The 15,062-nt window shown below is 40.8% G+C and overlaps 1 protein-coding gene across 2 annotated transcripts in view; it reads right to left on the bottom strand.

The window, feature by feature from the left end:
* The window catches only part of elmo3 (engulfment and cell motility 3), a 59,751-nt gene that overhangs the window by 26,812 nt on the left and 17,877 nt on the right, over positions 1-15,062 (bottom strand). Inside the window, exons 1-4 of one of the 2 annotated variants that reach the window (XM_041796399.1) lie at positions 12,941-12,994; positions 9,629-9,737; positions 6,992-7,032; positions 5,099-5,171 (exon numbers count right to left, since the gene is read on the bottom strand). In XM_041796399.1, coding sequence (XP_041652333.1) covers positions 5,099-5,171; positions 6,992-7,032; positions 9,629-9,706 — 192 coding nt within the window. In that variant the 5' untranslated portion in view covers positions 9,707-9,737; positions 12,941-12,994. Of the gene's footprint in view, positions 1-5,098; positions 5,172-6,991; positions 7,033-9,628; positions 9,738-12,940; positions 12,995-15,062 lie in introns of those variants that run through there. The other variant, XM_041796398.1, reaches the window with a different exon arrangement.

Raw genomic sequence — 15,062 nt, 5'->3', positions numbered from 1 at the left:
TGAATGGCCATGAACTAGTATTTTTAATATAACTTGTCAGACCCATAATATCAGTTCTGCAGGGTAATGAAACCTTGTTATCTAAGAGCGGCCTTGCTGAATGTGTTTTGCAAATCAAACTAAAATTCAGATAACATGCATGAGTCTCCTGAATTTTTCTGTTCATTAAAACAAGAAATTACACAATATAGGAGGTTTAAGACTTTCATCTTTGCTGTTGTAGTAATGAACCAGGTATTTTTATCATTTGACTTTCACTTAAATCACACCAAAGTTTCAAAGACCCTGTATCAGGGCAAATCTCTGTGCATCCCCAGTTATCTTCATTCTATACACATCTGTAAAGCAGAACTCCATAACACCTATATGCACTTAGTAATGCTTTTTTTCTGCACAGTTAGGCTTTGCATCTGCAAATATTGGTAGTGTTTTTATTTTACACAGCCTACATAGTTTAATAGGGAGACATGTGGTGGAGAAGGTAGCACCGGCATTGGCTAGAGCAGTGTTACTCAACCCTGCTCAACCAAAAAGCCAAATTGTCAAAAACTACCTTTGCAAGAGCCACAATCTAAGTGGTGAAAAGTGTGAAAGTGGCAATAGAAATAAGTTTAAACTGGCAAAATAGGTGGAAAAGCTGCAAAAAGTGGCCAAAAATAGGTGAACGGGGATAAAATAGGCAGAAAATGACAAAGACTGTGTGAAAAATGACAAAAAAATGTGGAGAGAAAGTGGCAGAAGTTGGTGAGACGTGACAAAAAAAAGACTTACAGGTAGCAGTAATGGTAAAAGAAAAAAAAACGGCAAAAACATGGCGAAAAAATGAATAAAAAGTTACTAAAATTGACAAAAAGCAGAAAAGGGTCAGGGGAAACGGGAAAAAGTGACATGTAATGGCAAGAGGCACCTTAAATGGGCAAAAAGGGGCAAAAAGGGGAAAAATGCAACTTGGAAAAGCAGGATAAAAGAGGCAAAAACTGGTGAAAAAGGGCAAAAATGGGATTAAAGTAGCAAAAAGGGCAAAAAAGGGCAAATAAGGGCAATGAAAATGTACAGACAAAAAATTAAGATTGACAATTAAGTTTGACAATTCAAGCCTACTGTATAAGTGTGGGAAACAAATTGCAATGGATAATTCTGAGGTCAAATTTCTCCTTTTTTATGGTTTTCCTGGGGAATAATACTTCAAATTTAGACAGAGAAGAGCCACAAATCCTTACAAAAGAGCCACATGTGGCTCGAGCCACGCGTTGAGTATCACTGGGCTAGAGCCTGCATATAGGGGGCCTGGGTCCATCGAAGGTGGAGATAGTGCAGTAACTTAAACCCAGGTGCTAGGATATGCATCCAACTAATCAGTAACACATAGGGGAGGGTTAGGTTGACATGAAGGATTTTTTCAGTGTTTATCTTTTAATTAAGGCAGAAGTAAATCGTATTTCATGGTGACATCTTTCCAGCATATGACATCCCCCACACTCTTACCCCCAATATGCAACTCTATCCACTGTCCTGTCTCTCCAATAAAGGCAGAAAAGGCCCAGAAACTAACATTAAATCTCACATGATGACCCCCACTCTCTCTCACCATTTTTCTGATCTATCCACATGCAAAGAACTTTTTAAAACTTGATGAGTGCAAGCACTCTAGTTAGGTTTCCAGGTGAGAATGGGTGAGCCAGTGTGGTAATAAACAGGAAAAAATCAACACAAGTGAGCAGGAGGTGAAAATAATGTTTAGATTCTGCAAACACCATTACCATAAACAGTATGGACAGTAAAATGTCCATGCACATAATCGAGCTGCTCCATTATGTTTTCTGTTCTCCAGTACACTCTTCACTTGTTTATATTGTTAGGTGTCAAACCACACCAAGCACTGAGGAAAAGACAGACATAGTTGTTACAGTGTCAGTGTCATTTCTGCATTGTTCTTCTTACATCACATCTAGTCCCCCATCTCCTCTCAGTTTCCTGTTGTTAAGGTGAACGTGTGAACAAATACAGTTAAATCTAGAACACAAGTCACTCAGGGATATAAACCACAGTCAATTTATGGAGTCTGCCACAGGAAAAACATTTAAATTGTCCTTGTACTTAATTATTTTCATGTCTTTCAGGTTAATCCACAGCATGCAATGAATAGAACTTTAACACTTAGCTCTACCATTTCACTGCTGAAATGTAGACAAACCACCAAACTCTGACTGTTGTATTTGAAGGACAATGCACAAAATTAAATTTAAAATGTTGTTTTTTGTCCGGGCGCTGTCCTTTTGTTTCATTGCAGTAATGTCTCTGATGTTCTGTTAGCGCTGTAATGTAGACGGTGATGGCATGTCAATGACTGCAGCTAATAGGCATCCTAATAAACTGAACCAAACATGCAGTTTTTATGCAGATGTGTTACTCTTTTGATACCATCTGTTTTCCCTGGGTAGAGTTTGTGCATCTACTAGCTTTAAACCTCTGAGACCAGCATTGTTATATATGACAAGAAAGAGACACAGGTAATTCAAACTTGAATAATTTTTTACCTTAAATCATAGCTACTTATATTTTTTTCCTCTTGCAGCCTGCTTTGTGCTCTTCTAATGACACTATCCATGTCTTTGTAGCCCTTACATAAGTTTTTTCAGTAACTTCTTTTTTTTTTTTTAAGTTTTTTAGTTTCTGGAGTATCTAAAGATTAAATCCACACCAGTAACGCCAACAATGAACATCTCTATAACCATTTTTAAATCAGTCGTTTCTGCTGCTTATGCTTTGTGAAGGGTTGTGACAACCAGTGGCAGGCTGTTTGTAGATGCGTCATGCTTTGTCAAACTGAGCACGTCTTTACACTCAGATCATGATAGAAAACAGCCTGAGTAGCTCATAACGTAGAGAAAGAGACAGAGAGAGGCTGTGGCGTGTCCCTCTGCGTCTCTGCAGACAGAAACAGTTCAGCACAAGTGCAAGGACTTTTTCTGTAAATATGTGAATATTTAGAAAAGAAATGGTCACAGAATGATTATTTCTTCACTTCTTTTTGGTCCCAGAGATATAGGAGAACAAGTTTGTGCAAAAATAAGTCTTAGTCATTTTTGTTAGCTGTGTGTCATGGAGAAAAATCTTTGACTTTCCATTTCCGTTTAGTTTTTCTTTTGTCTTTAAGTCCAGTAACTTTTCAAAAAATCCAAGTGACATCACTGCAACACACATACTCTTAAACCAAGGTTGCCCTGAATAAAATGATGTTTAGAGCTTGACTGTGCACCACAGCGTTGATGTTTTACAAGCTTTTTAAGACAATAAGTCCAGGCGAGACCAAATGGCTCAGAGGGTTAATAAAGTGGTGAAGCTCTCAGTCTGCCGTGATTGTTGTGAGGCAGATTCACATTCACTTGTTGACTTTCACCCAGGAGTCCTTTAGTCAAACTAGCACTGAATAAGGTTGATTTACTTAACAGTAAACTTCTGTTTTCTTTAAATGCAGTATTATGACCTAAGAAGAGAGAAAAGTAACTAAAAAGTGGCACCAAACCCTGCCAGTCTGGCCTATGTTGTTATGTATTTCAGCAGCTTCTCAACAGTGTAGCAGTTGATTGCAATACAAAACGCATGGGGTGAATTTTAAATCATGTAGGTCTCCTGCAGCATGTGATAGAAGCAGCTGCATGCATTTGCAGTAAAGACGCCACGTCTCAGGACTTTGTACTGGTGTATTGGTTGCTTCAGTGTAAAGGACAATGACAACTTTTTAGACAAAAATTTGAAGTGCAGCTTAAACACCAGATAGTAAAAGTTGGACAACACCACACTCATAACTTGAAAAACACTTCTTTACAAGGACTTTCTGGGATCAGACTGCTGCTGAGAGCAGGAAATCATCATCAATTACAACCCTCCCTGAGAAAAGTGGAGTATTTCTCAGACTCATCAAGAAGCTTCTCTTAAAATGAAACATCTGTTTCACTTTAAGCTAAAAATCTGAAAGCAAGCCTCTTTGTTCCACTGTAAGAGATCTTGAAGTGAAGATCTTTAGTTTTCACATTGTAAAAAGCAGCTTTTTGTTCAAATTAATAATCAGTCTCCAACAGTCTGTGCTTTTTTTTCTGTAATGAAATCGTAATGTCTTCTGCAGACCTGACTTCAGCTGAAAAGGGGGAAGGGCTGTCAGTAGCAACCTTTAAAGGTCACCTGACGCCAAGAAGCTGAGTGTTGTTCCAGCTGCTTCACAGCTAAATCCCAAACTTCTTACCCATAGACTCACAGACTTTGAGCTGCATTCCCCACAACTGCGAGAGTGCCCTGATGTCGACTTTTCAACAACAATTTACACACTTTCTTTGACTGTGCATGTCTGCAGACTTTCCTGGGGGGCTTACCCAGAATTCCTTACAAACATTATAAAAGAAGTTGTTGCCAAGACCCCCTAAATGTCTAGAAATCAGTGTGTTTAAAAGCAGTAGACAATAGAAAAAAACCCTTCATGTTAGTAAATTTAGCATGAACATGATAGAAACAGCCACAGTAAAGTTTATCCGACAACGTAGTGAATCACTTGTTAATATTTAGAGGACATTTGTTGAGTTTGTTATTTTTTAGTCCGATTTTACATTAAAAAGTCTTGCTTTTGTCATTTTATAGTTTGCATAAAGACACATAATTATCATCTAAAGGCTGGACAATTTTCCTTATAATTTATTTGCAGATCTCATTTCTTTAAGTCACACCTAACTGCATTAAAGACACAAGGGTAGACTTTGGGATTTTGGGCCTTTTCTTTCTCGCTCCCTGTTCTCTGTTTTTTCATTTGGTCTCACACATCAACAACACTGACGACAGCCTCTACAGCTGGCTTCATCTGAAATCCTGTCTTCATTTATAGCAAATGTTGAGAAAAACTGCCCACAAAAGCAAAAGAGCTATGACGAAATTGTGATTTATGCCGACCTTGAACTTCTTGGATTTACGATGTTCTCTTTTTAAAGAGAAAGCTTAAAGAGCTGACTCATGTCTGTTAGTTAACATCTTCAAGATGTTCCCTGACATTTACTGAAGCTTCCTGGTACAGAGAGATATTTACATTGATCTGAGCAGAGAAGTGACTCACTGATTCAGTGATGTAAGTCTGGACTCCGTCAGCATACTGAAGAGCGTAGTTATCAGGACCCGGGAGATTCCAGCTACACAGAAAAACACACAAACTTATTTTAGACTACATACTAATACACACAGTTGATTGATAAAACAGGACAAGATGAGGAAACATTATTCACCACACTGGATGTTTTACCCTTTTATGGATTTTATGTCTATGTCAGCATAATTTGGCCTTTTGACAAAAAAGTCTCTTTAATGTCAAAGTGAAAACAGATTTCTACAAAGTAATAGCAAATAAACTAAAACACAGGTAATGTAAAATAAGCAACTGCATAAATATTGACCTCCTATAGTCTGTATTAAGTAGAGTCATCTTTGGCTGCAATCACAGCTCTCACATCTGGACTAGGGCTGGGCAATTAATCGCAAATTAGATTAAATTGCAATATGGCCTGCTGCAATTTACAAATCGCATCAGTTGCAATATTTCTTAAACTTGAAATATGTAAAAGTAGCAGTGCAATACATTCATTTCTTGCAGCAGCTTAAGAAGCTTTACCTACTCCACCCCAGCCGCCTCCTTTATAGCTTAAAGATTGTTGCATCCTCATATTCAGATTCATGCTTCTATGGATTAATTGCTTCTGAAATAATGTCATTTTTTTAATACACATTGTCATTTATGTGTCCACCCATATGGGGATTTCTAGCCATGTGCTCAATGGAAAGTCAAAGCATGCTGCTGAGCTATCTCTGCCAAGTAAAACTGTAGGCTATATCCATTTTGCAATGACATGGTAATATGTATGATGAGTTTTCCTGACTGAATGTAGGTTATAATATTAATTTATTTCTTAAATTTGTTGAAAAATGCGCAAGTTAAGTAATCTAATAATAATTGCATATTAAATCGCAACTGCAATATCAGGAAAAAAATCGAAATTAGATTATTTTTGCAAATCGTTCAGCCCTAATCTGGACACTGTAATTTTACTCCAATCTTTCTTGCAATACCACTCAAGCTCTGCCAGTTTGCACAGGGATCAAGCGTGAACTGCCCTTTTCAAGTCTAGACATAAGTTCGCTATCGGATTGAGGTCTGGGGCTTTGACTCAGCCACTCCAGAACATTCACCTTGTTGTCTATAAACCATTTCTGTGTAGCTTTCGCTGTATGCTTTGGGCCATTGTCTTGCTGGAAATAAATCTTCCACCAAGGCATAGTTCTCTTGCAGACAGATAAGATCGTCCTCCAGGATTTTCTAATATTTTTCAAAATTAATTTTACTGTGTACTTTTACAAGCCTTCCAGGGCTGACTACTGAGAAGCATCCCCACAGCATGATGCTGCCACCACCATGTTTTGCAGTGGGGATGGTGCGTTCGTGGTGACATGCAGTCTTTTGCCTCTTGTCTGATGGCTAAAAAGCTCCATTTCGTTTTTTTTTCAGACCAAAGAACGTTCTCCCACTTGATCCTGGAGTCTCCCACGTGTTGGTTAACTCTAGTCCAGATTTAATCTGAGTTTTCTCCAACAGTGGCTTTCTTGTGTGTCACAAGCTTAATGCCGCCCTTGTCATGTCTTCCAAAAATTTAACAAAGGGGATATTTATACAAAAAACTGCTTTCCTCTGACATCTAGCCTCTTACTTTGTTGCATATTAGCCCCAACAATGGTAACTATCATATTTGTAAGGACAGCTCATGCACTTTTGCAATTCAAAGTGCTTTACAAAGTAATTAAATAACATAAAACACCCAGAAACGCAATTAAGAGCAACAGAAAAAGATTTAATTAAAAAAAATAATTGAGCAAAAACATTTATATTAAAGCAGAAAATGGATGCATGGTTTAAAAGAGGATATAAAATGAAAGAAAGTGAGCAACAAGGTCATAGACTTACCCATCACACACCTCCTTTATGACAGCAGACAGAGGCTTTTTCTGCACAAAGACAAAATAAAAAACAACTTAAACTTGCACAAATGGTATAAAAATGCAGATTAATTCACACATAATTAAACCTACACACCTGTTGAGTATATATGGGTCATAAGAACAGGATAGTGGCTCTACAGTCAGAGTATTTTCTCAGTCAGGGAGAACTGGACACATGCTTCAGTAATGACGGGCTGTTATGGGATTACGGTACCACAGCTATTCTGTCTGGCTGCAAACCTCGTGTGCTGAGGAGAGGAAATCCTAGCGCTCCCCAATGCTTTCTGAACAATGTTCCCCTCAGTGCCCAGATCCCTCTTTGTACATAAATAAAAGCCAGACTACTTCCATGTCTGACTCTCAGCCATGCTGCTCATTAGTGGTCAGCCCCGTGGTCAACCAATCAAAATGTCTCTGGGCTCTGTGGTAGACCCAGCGGATGCTCTGTTATTAGAGCCAGCCAACCAGGGCGTCCAATCAGAGGTGTTGCAGGCAGACGGCTGTGCCAGGATTGGTTGGGATGTGAAATTTAAATATTTTGAGTTGAGATAGGACATTCAGGTCCAGAATGAAAATTCCTAAATGCTCTGTTATTCTGTTTTTTATTTCAGGGTTATTACAACAAAAAGACGAGGAAATATCAGCTTAAGTTTCAGGCACAAGGCCACTATGCCTGTACTGGATGGACCCTTTGTTGGCTAGGGAAAGACGGATGCTTTTGTTGACCACATATGAGGGAGCATTTGACGTAGTGTTGTGATGAAACTGGCCTTTACATGGGTATAGTGAAGGGTGCAGCCATTAGATTGAGAAATACATAGACTGTAGAGTGTTTGATAGGATGCCCAAGACAATGTATTTAGAGCTAGCACTGCAGGGTGTGGTAATAATGTGCAAATACTTTTACTGTGGGCAATATTGCAATTGTAATGATGATGTTATGCATAAATGCTATCATGAGTCTACTTGCTTGGTTATCAAGGAACATGCAGGAAATAATGATTGTTTTAAAGACTGTATTTCTCAACTCAAAAGATACAAATATAAAGTAGCATTAAATAACAGAAGCTTTCACAGTACTGCTTTCAAAATAACTTCATATTTTCTAAAAACAAAATCAAAGTTTGGAGATAAAGGTACTGTGTAAGTGTTTTTGTTAACGTTTCAAACACTAAAAAATACATAAATAATTGCAGCCTTATGCAATTATGCATTTGCACAGTGTGCACATTGCAATTTTTGGATTAAATGTGCAGCACTGATTGATACCACAATGGTTTGATATTTGCTGTCCCCTTCTGCATTTTTACCTTACCACTGAGCATAACAGAGCAAGGAAAACTGAAGCTCCACATGAAGACACAATCACACATTCACACATGCAGCACACCCCTTCCCCATCTCTTGAGAAACTGCAAGAAGTCATGAGTGATGTGATGTAAGTTGTGAAAAATGGAGGGATAGAATCTATCATGGCCACTACATATACCAGGAAATGAAATGAGCAAATGTGCCAAACACAGAGGAAATGTTGTTGAGATGAAAGACAAAAAAGTTTCTGCCATCATTGCAGGCAATGTTTTACCTATCAATACAAGATATTTATAATAAGGCTGCAATCAAAAATTAGCCTATTTTAATAGTGGATTAGTCATAAATTATTGAATTGATTGGTGTTATCTTAGGATGTTTAACATGACCCTTACTGAACAAGTAATCCTCGTAATGAAAGGTGAAGTGTGTAATATGTAGACTAGTTGCATTTAGCAACTCCTTTAACTCATTTAATCCTGTTGGTATTAAGGTCTGTTGTGAGTTATGCTCTTATTTATTAGATATTTTTCACAAAGTTGTCCCTAGATTTAGTCTTTCGGGCACAGACAGGTATGTTCTGTGGATGTGTAAAAGTTTTTAGTGTTGTGGCCTTTACTGCTGTGACAGATTTTAGTGTGACCAGCCTCAGGGAGTTCCCGAGCTGCACAGCTCCTTCGGAGGTTGTGTTTATGGTCACCACTGTGGACTCTGGGTTTACCAAGATCAGCAACTATAGCAGCCTGAGAGGAAGCGCTGCCTAAAAGATGAGAATTTCCCATGGTGGGTCACTGGTGGGAGAATTTAGAAGTCAGCTAAAGCAAAAACTGGGACTGTGATGACATGACATTACTCTATGAGGATGTTATTTTAAAATAGTATCATGAAGAGGAACCAATTCATCCATATTTATAAGAGTTTAGAGATTGACTAACTTTCTATTACTCTAACTGTTTTCTACATTTCTTTAAAATTTTAAAACATTTTTCTACACTTTTGGATACCTTTTTCAAAACATAACAAGGTGGTCTTTATTATATTCATGATTGATTGAATCAAAAAGTACTTCAGCTTTAAAAATCTACAGATCTTCAGTCATATTTTCATCCAACAGTGGTCTCAAGAGAAAGAGACAAAACTGTTCAAATTACACAAAACTCATGGTTAGGTTTCTGTAGCCCAAGGCTGCCACTGGTTAAGTGCAATTCAGAAGCAGTTTAAAAACAGGGATTTAAATAATTGAATAAATATATGAGATATCTGCAGTCATGTGCATGCATGTGTACTTTACCTGGTCCAGTTGAATGAGCTGGGGATAAGCCCCCGGCATCTGGATGGCTATCTTCACTATGTCCTTCTGTTGAGGCATGATGGCACCTCTTCACTCCCCCACTCTCTACCTGTGAATAAAACACAAATAAATCCACTCATCAGTCTACATTTATTATGTTTATGAAAGGAAAATATATGGCTTCTATCCTATAAGATTTAAAAGGATAAAATCATTCATGATAAATTTATTGTGTATCAGATGGATGTACAGGGAAAAACTACCCAAAATAAATCTTCAAAAAAAAAAAAAAAAAAAAAACGCAAACAGTCTGTTTTCAACAAAAACTTGTGATGAGAAAAATGAGACTGAGCTTGAAATAAATCAGTCTATAAACTCCAAGATCAAACAAAATATTTATTTGAGGTGGGTGGGAAAACAAAGTTTCTTCCCACGATGATATAATTCAGTGGAGCCCAAACTATGGCCCGTGGGCCAAAGTGTGCACAGACATGACGTCATCTGTAAAGCACCTATTCTTGGAGTCCAATCTGTGATTGTTTTTACAGTTTATTTCAATTTGGACATTTCTGACATCTAACTATTTCTCTTATTACTCCTGTGTCTTCTGTGTTTGCATACATCTCTGCAGTCTCATGCCCTTATATGGGCATAAAGAGACATCTCTTTTTGCTGATGAGGAAAAATTTGCACAAGTTCCAAATTGAAGAGCAGTTCGGTAGCCAAACAACCTGCTCTACTGAGCTGAGCCAAGAGATTGATTTCCCGTCACAACAAACAAGACTAGACAGGCATCTGCTGAGCATGAGCGCTGTGTGACACCACTTGTCTGGGCTTCAGATGGAGGTTTTTTTAAATCCTGCCTGCTGCATCTGGGACACAAAAGTAGGTCAGGCCAGGCATGAGAGAATTTGCCGGTTTGGCACTTCACCTTATCAACTTTCGTCCTATACTGCTCTGGTCTTCCAATGGCTATCATCCAGGCCTGAGCCAGGCCTATGCCCCATCTCTCCAGGTATCCTACCAGCTGACTGCTCCATGAATCATGCAGCTGCCCTTGGTGTCTGGACCAGCCCACCGGGTCCTGGACACCCAGTATGCGGTGAGCTGGATCAGGCCCAGGAAAGCCCACAGGTGCCTGTAAAAGCGCAGCTGCCATTCTTGCATCAAGCAGCCAACCCTTGGTAAACAGACTTGAGCTTTCACAGCCCTTTTCCAGTCGTCTGACTTATATTACTTTACGCCACATGTCACACCTACCTATTCACACCCTTTTACTCCACATTCATACACTAATGGCAGAGTTAGCTGTGGAGAATTGGCCATCAGTGTTAGCTAATCCCATTCAAACACATTAATACAATTTAACACCCCCCTAATGAAGCAGTGGGAGCAAACTGAGCGTGAGAGAAGACGAACTGCCACAAACTTTCTTGTGGGTGCCTTTCTTGTTGTTCTCTCCGCGGTGGATTTAAGAACATCTGGTGTTTGCTGTTCTCAGTGGTGGTAAAGGAGCAACAGATTTTGCTGTAAAAGCCATAGTAAGCTCGGTAGCTTCTGCAGCACGAACACAAGCCTGTTATCTGCCATTGTTGTTTTGGTTCGACTTGCCACACTATGTGTGACGTAATCATTTGAAGAAAGATGCAGTTGGCTGACAGAACAGTAAGCATTTACAGATTTGTTCACTCTGGGACCCGTTTTCAAAAAGCAGTCTCCCAAAACGCTGTTTCCGTGTGGGTGAAACTGCGATACGACAAAATAAACTGCATATACTCCTAAATTCATCTCTATGTGGATGGGGATATAGTCTACCTTCTGATCCACAGTCATCCATCCTTACTCTCCTGAGCACATGAGCATTAGACACCCACCCTAACATCCATCTATTCGTCTATTTCCTATACCCCTTATCTTGTTGGGGGTCACAGGGGGTCTGGAGCCTATCCCAGCTGTCATTGGGTGAGAGGCGGGGTACACCCTGGACTGGTCACCAGTCAAACGCAGCCTGTCTTAACAATGATACCCAAAAATACACCAAAGGGAAGTTGTCACAAAGGAGTCCAGTCGGCACCTCTGGCCATCAGTCAGCATCCATCCTCGCAAGAGTATAGCAAGACTGGGAGGACTCAGTCCCTAAGACCCTCACTTTAATCCGCCTGCTCAGATACCAGAGACGCCATACTGTCTTGCTCAGCGAACCCGTCGCCCCATGTGTGAGTCCAGGTCTGTGGTTGATCTCAGCCTCACAGTCAGCAGATCGATGGATTACCCTGCCAAGGTAGGGGAACTGCTCTACAACTTCAACACCATTCTCACCATTCACAGACACAGATTTGATGGCGGCATCCAAGGCATCCCCAAATGCCTGGATCTTTGTTTTGGTCCAGGAGACGTGCATTCCCAGAGCTTCAGCCTCCACACTCAGCAACAAAAAGGTAGCTTAACATCATCTGCAAACAGCCAAGGGATGTTGTGTCTTTCAGTTTAATACCAGAACAGCAAACCTAACCGGTGAATCAAAGAAGAGTTTTTATGGGGTAGAAGAAGAAGTCACCTGTTGGACAAACTTTGATGATTCATCATGTGTGAAAATGTAGTCACAGTGGGAGTCTTACACCAAAAGATGTGAAAAAAAGCATTTGTATTGGCATCAGCACCAGTTATATTCTTACTTTAAACAATGGTATGAGTTCTGATTTTCCCACTCAGAGCATCTCTGCATGGTACTGCACTGCTGTGTCAAACTAATTAAGTTAGATGATAGTAAGTAGTAATAAAGTGAAAGCTAACAGAGAGCAGCAGTGAATGTGTGGGCCAAACTGACCCGTTGAGATGTTATAAATGACTCATAAATGACTCACGGCAGTTGTTTCAGCCCTCATTTTCACAGTGAAGCCAAACAACACTGTTCCTCTTTCACTCTGTGTTTATGGAGAAAAGCCGAGAGGGCTAATTACTGTCTGTACACGCACAACGGATTGTTCGCTCCTTCTTTTCAGCTCACACACACACATCGTACACACTTCCTCCTCAGCCTTCACGCACATTCCCAGAGGATACAGAAGAAGCCCTTGTGCCTCCAACCCTTCCCCCTTCCTCTTCGCCGTCAGCACATGGAAACAATACAGCTGGATCGACATTCTTCTGTACGTTCACCATGAGAGAAACACGGCTGAGCTTGTGCCTGCCTGGATAATAACTCTTGGATAGTTAACATACCATCAATCCAGTTTAAAAAAGGAAACTCTCACAATTTATGGCAGCATTCAGAGCTGTCAAAACAACCACACGCCTTTACCGTCCTCTCACCTTGCTCGCCCTGAGGCGGTGTCTTCCCTGGTAAAACGCACCTTCAACGTAAGAATAAACACAGGAGGATCTTCTTTCTGCAGACTGAAGTCCTGCCGGTTTTAAAACAATTAGCAGACAAGAGAGCAATGAAACCCTGGAGCACTGTATTAATTTCACTGGTGCAAAGTTCAACGTTCCCCCAACAAATATCAGTGTGTACAGCCTTAATCTTGAAGAGATTTGGCCGGTGTGTTTGTTCTAGGGCAGCTTATGAGTCAGCAAATTCAGGTGCAAGCTGTGGATAATGCTACGTCATGTCTTTGAAACAACAAAGAGCGTTTGTTGGCTTTACGCTGAGTATCAGTCTGAGCTCTGAGGATGAGTTTGAGACTTAAAGCCATGTGACTGCCAGCTTAAACTTAATTATTACCTTTTTAGCACAGAAAACACCTTGTTTTGTTTATAGTTTCTCATAGGGGTGAAAAAACGGGAAAAAAGAGGCAGCAGGTGTTGGAACTGTCTGGTGATTAAGTGGGTTTCAATTTTAGTTGCAAGTATAGCTTCTCTGGAAGGAAAACAGTACAAAAACAAACCATTACAGTCGAACGAGCCATGTTGTTTCACACTTGTTTTGTCCATAGGTTTTCTTGTCTTTAGGATTAATTTTGGGGCTTGTAGGCCTTTATTCTGAAAGGATGGTGGAAACAAGAGGTGTTGTTCCAAAGTCGATAAAACTGTGAAGAGTTCAGACACCTGACTGCAACTTTTTGAGTATTGGTGCTTGTTTTGAAACCTTTAAAAGTTTATGAACTGTCTCTTACGACAGGTGTCAGAGCTTGGCCTGCATTGCCGGAAGTGGGACTCGTTACTGGTGCGGGTTGGACTCCGCCAGGGCTGCCCTTTATCACAGATTCTGTTCGTAAACTTTCATGGACAGAATTTCTAGGCACAGCCAGGGCGTTGAAGGGGTCTGGTTTAATGGCCTCAGGATTAGGTCTCTGCTTTTTGCAGATGATGTGGTTTTGTTGGCATCATCAGGCCGTGACCTTCAGTTCTCACTGGAACGGTTCACAACCGACTGTGAAATGGCTGGGATGAGAATCAGCACCTCCAAATCTGAGGCCATGGTCCCCAGTCGGAAAAGAGTGGAATGCCCTCTCCAGGTTGGGAATGAGATCCTGCCCCAAGTGGAGGAGTTCAAGTATCTCGGGTCTTGTTCACGAGTGAGGGAAGAATGGAGCGGGAGACTGACAGGCGGATTGATGCGGCATCGGCAGTGATGCGGTCTCTGCATCAGTCTGTCGTGGTGAAGCAAGAGCTGAGTCGAAAGGCGAAGCTCTTGATTTACCGGTTGAACTACGTTCCTACCCTCACCTATGGTCACGAGCTGTGGGTAGTGACCAAAAGAACAAGATCAGGGACACAGGCGGCTGAAATGAGTTTCCTCCGTAGGGTGTCTGGGCTCTCCCTTAGAAATAGGGTGAGAAGCTCGGCCATCCGGGAGGGACTCGGAGTAGAGCCGCTGCTCCTCCATGCTGAGAGGAGCCAGATGAGGTGGCACGGGCATCTGGTCCGAATGCCTCCTAGACGCCTCCCTGGTGAGGTGTTCCGGGCAGGTCCCACCGGGAGGAGGCCCCAGGGAAGACCCAGGACACGCTGGAGAGACTATGTCTCTCGGCTGGCCTGGGAACACCTTGGGTTCCCCGGGGAAGAGCTGGACGAAGTGGCCAGGGAGAGGGAAGTCTGGGCTTCCCTGCTTAAGCTGCTGCTCCCGCGACCTGACCTCGGATAAGCGGAAGAAAATGGATGGATGGATGGATGGAATTGTCCAGATTCCATGTCTGTCATCAGGCAGATCCATCTTGGAAAACTTCAAGCTGACATGCTTTTTCCAAGTCAGAGAATGCACCAATCCGCATCATTTAAGGAAGAAAGAGGCAGTAGCTAATGCATGGTTTAGTTGTACTGCAATTCTCTAAACCAGCGGTTCTCAACTGGTTGGTTGGGACTCAAAAGTGGGTTGCAGAGCTATTCTGAGTGGGTTTTTAATGTGTGTGGAAAAAAGAGGCAAAAAGTCCTTGATGGGCATGCATCTATACATTGTTTTTCATTATTGGTAAAAATATATATTTTCTCATTA

Source organism: Cheilinus undulatus, linkage group 9, assembly GCF_018320785.1.
Source record: "Cheilinus undulatus linkage group 9, ASM1832078v1, whole genome shotgun sequence".
In the NCBI taxonomy this organism is placed as follows: domain Eukaryota; kingdom Metazoa; phylum Chordata; class Actinopteri; order Labriformes; family Labridae; genus Cheilinus; species Cheilinus undulatus.
The sequence above is the reverse complement of the archived record's forward strand: the minus strand, read 5'-3'. Positions and strand labels throughout refer to the sequence as shown.